The 12,994-nt window shown below is 33.9% G+C and overlaps 1 protein-coding gene across 1 annotated transcript in view; it reads right to left on the reverse strand.

Annotated features, from left to right (window-relative positions):
- Positions 1–2,511: 2,511 nt before the first annotated feature.
- The window catches only part of SPTLC3 (serine palmitoyltransferase long chain base subunit 3), a 188,834-nt gene continuing 178,351 nt past the window's right edge, over positions 2,512–12,994 (reverse strand). Inside the window, exons 11-12 of the mRNA XM_003758184.3 lie at positions 7,282–7,411; positions 2,512–4,618 (exon numbers count right to left, since the gene is read on the reverse strand). Coding sequence (XP_003758232.1) covers positions 4,505–4,618; positions 7,282–7,411 — 244 coding nt within the window. The 3' untranslated portion in view covers positions 2,512–4,504. The remainder of the gene's footprint in view (positions 4,619–7,281; positions 7,412–12,994) is intronic.

Below are 12,994 nucleotides of genomic sequence, written 5' to 3' on the forward strand. Positions count from 1 at the left end.
TAATAGTGAATCCATTCACTGTAGTCTATACAAACTTAATTAAGAGAACTCCTGAACAAAGTTGGGTCAATGCAATCATTATTCTTTTTTAATAAGTATTTTTGAGGTAAAAATTAGTTTTTGTCCTGAATAAAGGGAGGTAATATTGTTTTTATGCTTTAGAGCAGTGACAATCTTTACTCACACCTAATTTGATCTGCTGTTGAGCAGTTTACTATTGCTGACTTTTAATGCCAGGGGATAATTTTCAAGAGAAGCTGACATGCAGATGTCAAGGTTAAGCCTTTCATTTTGGTCAGTGGATGCCTTGATTTAAAAATAATTGAGTTCTACTTAGCATAGACATGAGTCCTACCAAAAGGAATAATATGGTTTGTGCTATTTCTTTGTTGTAACTCATATTTGTCTGACCCCATAGCAATACAAGGTAAGAAAAGCAATTATAATACTTAGTAAAAAGATTATTAATGAGATTTGTATTTATAGGAAAGACAAACCTGTGTACAATACAAACTTCTTTAAAACTCCTTCATGGCCTCAGTGGCACTTTTTTTAGTGATGAATATCAAGTTCTTCAACTTTAAATGGGATAGGAAGGCATGTTTTCACTTGTGATGGGACAGAGTACTATGCTGGGAAGTTAGGAGTCCTGACTGGATTGGGGTCACTAATTCATTATATAATAAGACATTGGAATAATCATAATATACAAATTCTTACTATCAGTTTTGATTGTTTAGTCATTAAGTTAATTATTGAAGATATCAAAAAGTGATATCTTTCAATTCTTTTAGTTCTTTCTGGGACAAAAGATCACGTAGCACTTGTCTGAAAATATTTTACTTGTACACCTACTCTTTTATTCTTTCTAAATCTAGACTCTCAAAGATTTTGATTTCCCTTTTTTGACAAAAGGGATCACTGCTAATAAATCACTATTTAGGTTCAGAATAAAAATATTTTTATGAATCAAATAAACATGTATAATATAGCCAAAGTTTTATTATCTGAAATTTTAATTTTTAGAGACAGATTTTGACTCGAATTATGTGGAATATTTGATATTTGATTACAGTAGCAAGACCTACAGAAGATAATGACATTGTTTTTAAAAGTGTGTTTGAACAAGTGTTAAGAATTTTGTACTACCCAAGGGCTGCTATAGATAAAAAATTATCAGGATTTAAGTGCCACCCCCCTAACAAAAGAGTAAAGGACGAGGAAAAAGAAGGTAGGATACTGAAGCACCAGGAAAAAGAAAAGGGAATCTAAGAATCATGAAAAGGGAAAAGAAAAAAATTAATAGAATATAGTACTAATTGAGAGTCTATGGATAAAAGGAATAATAGCAATAACTAATATTTTTACAGATTTTAAAGTTTATAAAACACTATACTAACATGCACATATCTCACTTTATCATAATCACAGCCCTATGAAGTAGATACTATTTTACCTATTTTACAGATAAGTAAACTGAGACTGAAGGAGGTTAAGTGAATTGCTTAGGGTCATAGATAATATATCTGAGACAGCTGTCAGATGCTAGCTTTTTTAACTTCTAAGTCTAATGCTCTCTAATATTACAGTATGCTATCTTTATTTCACCTACCACCCAAAAGATTGAACAGTGATTCAGGCAAAAGATTTTGCAGTTGTGGAAATTAGACTTCCCATGTGTAGTAGTGGACTAATGTGCTTCCTTTAACCCATATAAGTGTCTTCAATTTCAACTACAAGAGGTGAAATGGACCTGTGTCCCAAGAATTCCATCATATAAAATTTGTCTGTAAAAGTCTTTTTTTAAAAAGTGAAATGAAATAAGTAAAAAATGAAATGGTAACCCAAAGTAGAGAACACTGGAAGAATATGGTGACTATGAGATACAAGATTACAAGATACCATGTAAGAATTAAGGTTATTTATTAAAACTAGTAGGAATTAATATGTAGTGGGGCATGCAAACACCTGAAATCCCAGCCACTGGGTAGACTGAATCTGATAGATCTTCTGAGCTGCAGTGGGCTAAGACAATTGGGAATTCACACCAAATTCAACATTAGAGGAAAGATGCAAGAATCTATTAGGAAGGCCAAAAAAGATAGCATTGTGGGAGTATACTTGCCTTGTAGACTCATGTAATTCTCTTGTGAATCCTTTAGTAAATCCTTGAAAATAGTGGAATTAACAGCAAAGTCCTAGATGCCAAACACTGATTTTTTTTATTCTTATCAAAACTAAAAATTCAATTCTGTATTCAAGTCACTTTTATCATTATGTTACTAGTCCTTTAAAAAACATGCTCTCTGTCACATTTTCTTTTTGTCTCCAAAGAGTATTCCCTTTGAATTAGATGTTTTCTCATTGGGCATATGTAGGACAGAGAGCTTCCTAAAAAGAGGTCTTTTTGTTTTGAGTATAGAAATATAATCTTTGATGAAAAGGAAGCACCCTCCTCTTCTTCCCCCAAAGGGGGAAAAGTTATTAGTTCCCCCCCCCCCAAAAAAAAAAACTACAGCAGCTTTGGCTTCTCAGTGAAAATAAGTCACTTGGGTGAGTATGCACATACTTAAAGTCCAAAAAAAAATTAATCAGAAATTAAAAACTCATTGGTTTGAATTGTAGGCATAGATCCAGAATTAAAGATGAAAACCTCCCTTCCCCCCCCTCTCCTCCCTGGTCAATTTCCCTAATAGAACCAAAGACCCATCTATTTTGGGCTCTTTACTATGAACAATTCCATTGAAATCGACCTGTCTAGTAAACCAAAAATGTTCATTTTTACAGTAAACTTGTTTTCATGCATAAAAGTTACTGTTTTCAGTGCCTTAATTATAGTCTGAATTTGTTATGATAAACAAAACCAAAACAGCATGAATTTTCAGCACTGCCCTCTTCCCCCAATAATACACAATCTTTAAATATCCATAAATACTATAAAGTAATCCACTTTGAAACCAATATAATTAAGGATTTAATTTATTTCCCAATTTTAAAAATTTCCTTTTTTAATGAACATTAAATAATTAATGACTAAAGTGTCTAGTTCTACAGCTCCTTTATTTACTAGGCAGCTAGTTGTCTGTGTCTCTAATCCCTTCCTTTTTCAGGGACTCGGGTATTGACTTCTTCAGACTTCAACTCTCATTTTTCATTAAATCTAGAATTATAGACATAATTTAAGTTACAACTGTAGAATAAATAATGTGAAAATTTGGGTACATCTGTACAAGCTCATTCTTACAGTTAGGGAAACTTTGCTAAAAGATCACTCTATTTGTTCTTTCCAACTCTGAATGCCAGCTGGATGTTTATCTTACAGCTAAGGTTTTCACAATAGATCTGTGCATATCAATCAGATACAATTAACATGTCATTAAAAAGTCTCTCTTCATAATTATGAGGCCACAAGCTCAAATGTTTGTGCTATAGTAACTTGTGTTCACATATAAAAAAAAAGAGTTCAGTGAGTTCAAAACTCAATTTTTATCTTAGTCAAGATGCTGTACAAATACTAGGTGACAAGACTCCTTGATAGACTTGGCTCTGGGTTTCACAGGCTTGATAAAGTGCATTATAAATTTATTTTAAATATTTTGAATTGATAAGAATTTTTAAAAGTAGTACTGGAATAGAGCATTAATTGACTCAGCATTTTATCCAGAGTTAAAAAGAAATATCAGAATGATTATTCATTCACAAGATTTATAGAGTACATATTAAACAGAAACTTTGAGTGGCATTACTAATATTTAGGTTACTATAATTTAGAGTCAGCCATTGTAGGAGAAAAAGTCTTTATTTTTAACCACACTCATGTCCAGACCTAAATTTGGCTTCTGTCCTCAAAAGGAAAACTTACAAAATTGGAATAAACCATGTAGGATCAGTAGGAGGAAAAGAATATTTTTCTTCAAAGACTTTTCCTAGTACTTGTTGATGAGTTCTACTTCCTTTCTCAAAGCATTGATTTTCCCTCAGCACCTATCCTTTGAGAAATTTGAAATATGGCTAATAGAAATTCATATCTCTTTCCTTTTCTGAACCAGTCCAAAATGACGATGAGTTCTTTTAGAGTCGGTACAAATAAAAATATCTCCCAAGTCTGCAGATGAAATATGCTTTAACTAAAGCACAAGAAAACCTGCTAAATTAAAATTTTAAACCTCTTTTCCCCATTGCCCTGAAAGGCATGGAACCAATGAGGCCGCACAGTAGCAAATGAGATCCAGGCTCTTTGCCATTAAAAATACACTAAGAAGTATATTTTTCTTTTGGAAGCCTTAGGAGAGGAGAAACTTAAATCTGGAACCATATTTCAACCTCTATAGGCATAAGTTGGAGACAGTAAAACTTCAACAGCAATGCTTTCCTCAATTGAGTCAGCTACTCAAGAAACAAAAACTGTTTTAAGAAAGAGAAGAAATACATTTATATTCCTTTTGAGGTATGGAGGGAGTCTTTTTTTGGTTAAAGTCTCTATGTTCTCTTCAAGCTTGGAAACTTAATCTTCAAGTTCAAAGCTTTTTTCATCCAATAGTTCAGGGCGAGCTGACTTTTTGTGTCGTGAGTATTTCAGTCTCAGAATATTACCTATTTCATCAATTTCTTTCAAGACCTGCAATAAGAATATTAGAATAAGTTTTTTCAGTCACTATCACATGATTTAGGCTGTTCTCCCCTGAGGAGATTATATAATTACCATATTAGATATATCTACATTATTGGTTTTTTTTTGATAATCTATTTTAAACCAAAAGAGAGTAAGATTTTGTGATTTTTTTTCTGAACCCAAATGCTTATTAACTTTTAAGTTGTTGATTCTATCTCTTGACATACTCAAAAATCCTACTCATCCTTCAAAACTTATGTCTTCTTTCATGAGTCCTTTCTTTGACCCTCTTCCCTTTTCCCTTTATCCATGCACCAATTAGTTTGAATCTGGATAGTGTGGAGAAAGAAATAGGAAGCAATGGAATTGAAGTCAAATTTACTTGTTTTAGTTTACATTCTTTTTCTTTCTTCTCTCTGTCTCTGTCTCTATGTCTCTTTTAAAATTGGACATTTGCCCGTCTCCTATGTATGATGTCTATCTCATTCACTACACAAAGTATTCTGCTTTAATGATGAGAAAATTTATGATCACAAATAATAAGAGATTTTTGAAAATGTTAAGATTCTTCCATGTGAGAGATAATTTTCAGGCTATCAGTCTCTTAATTGATTATTAGTGAATCAAAATGTCTCTTGGTCTTAATTTTTAGGACTCCATAGTTCTGCAAAGCAAATAGAATTGGGAACTTCTACTCTCATAAATTATTATCAGTAGAGATGAATTTACCCGGTGTTTGTTTGGTGTTTTATATATTTCAAAGCATTTTCATATGAAAAAAAATCTGTTTTCTCTGAAATCCAGTTTCACAACTGTCAACTAATACTTGTCTTAGCTATTTCAAAGGACTACTGTTATCATCCAATGAGGTAAAAATTGGAAAAGTTTCAAAAAGTCCAAAGCATGATATAACTATAGCAGTGACATTAACACTTCCATTTGTTAGTGCTTTTTCTCCTTAAATTATCTTGTGTTTACTTTTTTTTACATGTTACATTTCCCCATTATAGGATAAGCTTCTTTAGGTTAGGAGATTTTTTTTTGGGGGGGGGGTATCTCCAATGTTAGGTCAGTTGTCCTGTAGATAGTTGATGCTTAATAAATGGTAGTTGAGTTTAAATGAATCTGGGAAGTGGGGATAGCAGTAGTTATACCCCTACATATCTTAGGGTTTTTGTGAGAAAAGTATGTAAACAGAAAATAGATGTGTAAGCAGAAAATAGTCTAGGCTAACTATAGGAATTGTGAATAATAAGAGTTTTTAAATGTTAGAATGGTTTGGGGAGACCATGGCTGGGTAGATTCTGTATGTGAAATATCCTTTTTGGAGACCTTTACACATGATAGAGTTTTACATGTGGTCTTAGCTGGAAGCAAAGGGATATATTAGATGCCTCAGATATCCTTGTTTCTCTTTAAAGTAATCAAAGCTATCTACGTGATAATCAAGAGATTTGACAGCCAGTCAGTTAACAAGCATTTTAAAAAAGAACCTTTTATTTGTCAGGCACTGTGCTAACAATTCATCTTATAGTAAATAAAATGAAGACTTTAATCAAAACGAATATTGCAGTGAAGAGGTGTGTGTGTGTGTGTGTGTGTGTGTGTGTGTATGTGTGTGTATGTTTGTTGGTCAGGAAATTACATCAATATTAAATTACAATATAATTAAATAAGAATATATTAAATTGCTTCCATATGCAAGATATTGTTTTAGGCATTGGAAATATAAAGTTATAATACACACGTACATAATTAACTACAAACTAAATATGATTTAATTTCATTCTTTTCTATTTGTGTGAGCACTAACAATTGTGGTCATTAAAAAGACTTATTATGGGAGGGGGGTTTTGATGCGAGTCTTAAAAAGTGCAAAGGAGAGGCAAAAGTGAGAACATGACAAGAGAGAATTTTATGTACTGGTGAATAGCAAGTTAGGTCAGTTTGACTAAAGCATAGAGGGAATGAAGGAGAATAATGTGAAATCAGCCTGGAAAGATAGGTTAGAGCTAGATTATGAAAATATTTAAATGGAATTATCCTTTTTAAATGGAAAATTTTAAATGGTCAGACCCAGTGCTTTAGGAATATCATCAGTTTCTTAATAGTGTAGAGGGAGAGCGATCAGAAATAAATTAAGAGGTTATATTTGTCTGGCTAAGAGATGATGAGTTTATGGAAGTTGGGAAGTTCTGTGAATGAACAGAAGGGGATGAATGTTGTGGAGGTAGATTCCATGAGTCTTGGTCACTGACTGGATATGGTCCATAAGGGACAGTGAAGAGGTTAGGTTGGTTTTTAGAATGTGATGATGATTAACCAGAAGAGGAAAAATATTGAGTTTTCATGTTTTGAACATATTGAGGTTGAGAGGCTAAGGTAATATTTAGATGGAGATGAGACAATGTGATGAAACTGCTCTGAGACTTAGAAAGAAATACAGGCTGAATTTTAAAATTTCAGAGTTGCATGAATAGAGATGAGTGAACCTGTAAGGAGCAGATGATATCACTGGAAGAGACAGTGTAGAGAGGAGAGCCCATGTACCATCCTCTAGAGACAGGTTTTCAAATGTTAAACAATTGAATATCTTTGAAAACAAAATTAGCAGAACTTTCTGGGCCACAAGACCACAAAGAATCCAGTAAAAATAGATGAGAACTTACCGTGTCTAGCATTTCCTTAGTATGTGAAGATGACATACAAAACCGAGCCCGAGCTTCTATTATTGGAGTGGCTGGAAAACCCACTACTACTACACCAATTTTTCTTTGTAATAGGATTCTTGAAAATGCACTGTGCAGGTGGGAGGGAGGAGCAAAACAAAAAGAGAGAATTAGAAATAATCCAACACTATCCACAAGAGAAAAGGAATGTGAGAAATTATGATTATTTGTGGCCAATGCTTGAAAATAGTGGATTAAGTTTATTTTTACAATTTCTTTAAGATGTTTTTTGAGACTTCATGAGTGTAAGCTATTTTTCCACCAATATAAATTGTAACCCTCTTTAAAAGTTAGTAGATGGTTTTTGGGAGTTTCTGGGGAAAATTAATTGACTTTTGGCAAAGCCTAGTAATTAATATCTTCAGATATAGCTAGGCTAATACGTGGATAACAGACAAACATGGACAAAGCTCATAATAGAACTCTATGTAATGGGATCTTGTAGAGTTTGTGCTATGTTAGAATGAGTCTTCAACAACTTAGGGCTACCTCTGTCTTGACTGAGGGATTTTGCCATTTCAGTTAGTGGAAATGATAATTTTTGCAACCCTTCAAATATAACTTGAGACTGATTAATATTAAGACCACACTAAATTTCAGAGGTGTTATAAAAGTTGATTAGCCTTTTACAAGTGGCAATAAAATCTGACATCAAAGGGATGATTTTAATTTCTATTGAACATGCTTTGAAAAGTGTGTGCATAATAATATAGTGCTTTAAAATTTGCCAAGCTGCTCTCTAATACAAAAGACTGATCTTTGGAACATGATGATCTGGTGAACATCAAAATTGCCCCAAAGTACAGTGGAGACTTTTGTGATGGCTGTAGCTAATTTCCAATGATGACTTTATGTACATGAAAGTAGAGTAAGGGATGTAGTTTAATACTTAAAGGGAACTATCATCTCAGAGTTTGGGTTCAGTATTTAATAGTAATTTAATCTCAACCTACTCATCATTTCTTATCCTATGCATCCCTTTTACATGTCCTATAAATGTTCCAAATAATATGCCGAGACCTTTCTGAAGGTATTTTAGCATTGTTTGGCTATCAGTATCTCTAATCTAAATTTATTATTATTATTACCTTTTATTTTTAAATTGGAGGCTTTTCCTCTAAAACTGCCATGTCCCATTGAACTCTTCATTGCAACAAACAAATCTGACTTTATACAAAATCAAATAATACCAAGTTGTATCTGTATAAAATATATTATAGTGTATATTTCTCTACCGAGAAGGGAAAGAAATGTATGTTTATCAGAAATTTCTAGGACCAAGATTGTTCATTATATATCATTCAATTCAGTTGCTTTATAGTTGTTGTCTTTACATATATATGTAAATTTATGTATATATAAGTATGTACATACATATACATGTACACACATATATCAGTTTGGATTTCTTTACTGTGAATCACCTTGGAAAAATATTTCCATGTTTGTTTGAAAAACAGAAGATTTTTTACACAGCTATGGATAACTTTAATTACTTCATCTGAAAAAAAAAAACTTCATATCTTTTGATCATTTTATCATTAAAGGAATGGTTCTTATTTTTGTATATTTGAGAAGTGAGGCCTTTATCAGAGTACCATGTTTCAATTCTTTTTCAAAATTACCATTGTTCATTGTATCCTTCTCATTTATTCTATATTCCCTCTCTCCTTTCACCCTGTCCATCTCAAACGTGTTTTGCTACTGACCACTCTCTTCCCCAGTATGCTTTCTTATCACCCTCCTCTATTCCTGTTTTCCATTCCTCTATTACTTTCTTGCAGGGTAAGATTAATTTTTATACCTATGAGTGCATATGTTATTTCCTCTTTGAGTTAATTCTGATAAGAATAAAGATCATTCACTTATCCTCTTCTACCCCCTTCCTCTGCACTATAAATGTTTTTTCTTGTCTCTCTTTATGGCATATAATTTACACCATTTTACTTTTCTCTTTTTTTCCCTCTTAGGACATTTCTCTCTCATCCCTTAATTTCATTTTTTAAAAGATATTATCCCTTTATATCTAGCCTACACCTATGTCTTCTGTCTATATATGCCCCTTTTAATTGCCCTAATAATGAGAAAGTTCTTATGAGTTACAATATCATTTTCCCACGTAGGAATGCAAACAGTTTAATCTTATTAAGTACTTTTTGATTTTTCTTTCCTGTTTCCTCTGGAATCTTATATTTGAAAGTCAAATTTTCTATTCAACTCTGGCCTTTTCATCAAGAATGTTTGAAAGTCTTTTATTTCTTGAATGTTCATTTTCCCCCCTGAAGGATTAAACTCTCTTTTGCTAGATAGATTATTCTTTATTGTAAATCTAACTGCTTTACCCTCCAGAATGTCTTATTGCAAGCCCTCTTATCATTTAAGCTAGAAGCTGTTAAATCTCGTTATCCTGACTTCAATATCTTCAAGATATTTGAATTGTTTATTTCTGGTTGTTTGCAATGTTTTCTCAACCTGGGAGCTTTGTAATTTGGCTATAATATTCTTGGGAGTTTTCACTTTGGGAGTTCTTTCAGGAGGTGATTGGTGGGTTCTTTAGATTTCTATTTTACTCTCTGATTTTAGATTAACAGGGTAGTTTTCCTTGACACACTCTTGAAAAATGATGTCTAGGTTCTTTTTTGATTATAGCTTTCTGTTGGTCAGTAATTTTAAAATTATCTGTCCTGGATTTATTTTCCAGGTCAGTTGTTTTTCCAGTGAATTAGTTAAAATTTTCTTCTATTTTTTCAGTCTTTTGGTTTTGTTTTATTGTTTTTTGTTTCTCACAAAGTCATTATCTTCTATTTACTCAATTCTAGTTTTTAGGGAATTATTTTCTTCAGTGAGCTTTTGTACTTCCTTTTTCATATGTCCAAATTTTAAAGAAGTTGTTTTCTTCAGTGGATTTCCCCTCCTCCTCCCACATTTAGCCAAGTCTACTTTTTAAGGAGTTTCCTCCCTTCCCACTCCCAGAAAATGTTTTGCCTCTCTATCCATTTGGCCATTTCTGCTTTTTAAGGTATTTTTCTCTTCATTGGCTTTTTGTATTTCTTTTACCAATTGGTCTAGTGTGTTTTTAAGGTGTTATTTTCTTCAGTTGTGTGTGTGTGTGTGTGTGTGTGTGTGTGTGTATGTGTGTGTCTGCTTTACCAAGCTTGTTCTTCAAGATTTTCTTACATCACTTTCATTTTTTTTCCCAATTTTTTACTGTTTCTCTTTCTTGATTTTCAAAATTCTTGTTGAACTCTTCCTTGGCCTGAGGACATTTAATATTTTTCTTAGAAGTTTTGGATATAGGAGATTTGATTTGGATATCTTCTGAAAATGTGCTTTAATTTTCCTTGTCACAATAGTAATTTTCTAGGGTCTGAACTTTTTTTTTTTTTTTTTTTTTTAACTCTTTGTAAAAGTAGGGATGTTCTTTCAGGGTAGAGGGTGCTCTTTCCCGACCTTCAGGGGTTTTGTGTAGCTGTTTTTAAAAATGCTTCCAAGGTGGTATGATCTAAGAAGAGGTGTGTTGATTACTTTCTCGGCCAATGCTTTGTGCTGTGCAAGACCAAAGCACTCTTTTCTGAAACTGTGAGGAGGATCCCTACTCCATTGTGTCTGTAAGCTTGGGTGTGCTAATGCTCCTCCTTAGCGTGGGACTTCCTCTCTGGACTGTGACCTAGATTTGAGTACCACAGTCCTGCCTTGGTGCTAGCAAAAAAAGATGTTCTGAAGTCTCCTTGGGACCATTTATTTAACCCCCTTACTGTCTGTGGGCTAAGAGCTCCAGGAGCTCTTAGGGCCACTGTGGATTCAGGGCCTCCCTAGGCCCCTCCTGGTGTGCTGGTGCTATGACCTGGGAAGCACTGCGCTTTATTCTCATCTAGCTGTGACAAACCTTTCCTACCTGTGTTGTCTGTGGCATCTGTGGGCCCAGAGATATGGAAATCATCTCTGCTGCTACTGATTCAGGTGCCTGAAGCCCGCTCCTGGTTTGTGGGGCCCAAGCTATGCTGCCTGAGCCGTACTGTCCTCCCCTCTCACCTGAGGGTGACAGACCTTTCCTGCACACTTTCCAAGTTGTCTTGGAATGGAAATATGTTTCACTCTGTCTTTTTGCAGGTTCTGCTGCTCTAGAATTTGTTTAGAATTATTTAGAGCTATATGGAGAGGGTTGGGGGAAAACTCTGGTGAGTCCCCTGACTTTACTCTGCCATCTTGATTCCACCTCAAGATTCCTGAATTGTCTTCTGAGGGAAGAGCAGCCACTTAGTCTTTTGGCTGGCTCCTTGAGAGCCTGGAAAAGGTGTTTTGCCTTGGCAAGTCTGCCTGGGATAGGGATACCTCCCTTTTGGGTTTCCTTCCCTGATTTAGCAGCCAAATGGAGATGGTTGGATCCAGGCAGTGACCTTGTGAGTTTGGAGAGGAATGTCTCTACAAGTTCCTCTGGTAACTGGGAGCAGTAGCAGTGGCCTGCAATAGTAGAAACATCTGCAGATGGATGATGAGAAACGTTTTGACTACACTGGCAGCCTTAGAGATTGTGACTTTTCATGATTGAGAAGTATTGATTATAGATCTTAAAAAGTCATTCATCCTCAGAATCCAATAGAGAGTTAGACTGAGAAACTGCCTCCCAACTCCATGAAGGAAGAAAAGAGTATCAAATATGTTTTCTGAACACATACCTCACTACTCTTGTATTTTAATTTTCATTTCACTCTCTTCTCAGATGTTGTCTATATTTATTATAGAATATGCCTTAGATTTTGGGTTGTACCAACTACTCTTACTATACCTGATTAAATAAATACCTTTTCTAAAAATCTGAGTCCATTAGCTCAAACTTATTGAGAAGTTCTCTGATAGGAGTTTTATGTACAACAGTACTAAACTCCTGGGAATCTTGTAGAAAGGAATAGTCAGTTTCCCTTTGAAAAATTTGAGTACCTAATTAGCAGAATGTTCCTAAGAGTGGGTACTACACTTAGAAAGGTAAGTCTACATGCAAACTTTGGGGACATACTAACTAGTCAGATGAAATAAGATGGAATTATTCACACATATGTAGGGAGGTTTTATGTATAGTGATCATTGAAGCTAGACAAATCCTTTTTTATCAGCTCTCATTTAGATAGTGCTTTTAAAGTTTATAAAACACTGCCTTCAGATATAGGAAGCACAAATATTATTTCCATTTTATAGATAGAAAACTTAAATAAGGTGAAATTACTTGTTTATAAGAAACATAAAATGAAAACTTCAATCTATTTCATGGTTTTAAAACAACTACCCTTCTGACAGATTTTTTGATATATCCATATGTGTCAAATTATCAGGTTTTCTCTTTTTTAGTAGCAGCAGAGATTCTGGAATGTAAAGCCTCAAAGTTTGAACAAATTCCTGCATATTTATATTCAAATGACAGACATTAAACAATAGGGCATAAACTTGAAAAGTAATTCTTTTCTTGTTAGGCCCAGCAATTCCCATTTAGTAACCTTTAATACATGAATGAATCCACCCAGGATGAGAGAAAAATGCATCAGACCTGTTGTTAGTATTAAAAAGTTGCTAAGTCTGTTTTTTTTTGTTTTTGGCTTGGAACCTGACAGGTCTACAGAAACCTTCAAGTCATAATTCAGAAAGAAGGCTTGAGCCAGAT

The sequence above is a fragment of the Sarcophilus harrisii genome, chromosome 2 (genome assembly GCF_902635505.1).
Source record: "Sarcophilus harrisii chromosome 2, mSarHar1.11, whole genome shotgun sequence".
NCBI lineage: Eukaryota > Metazoa > Chordata > Mammalia > Dasyuromorphia > Dasyuridae > Sarcophilus > Sarcophilus harrisii.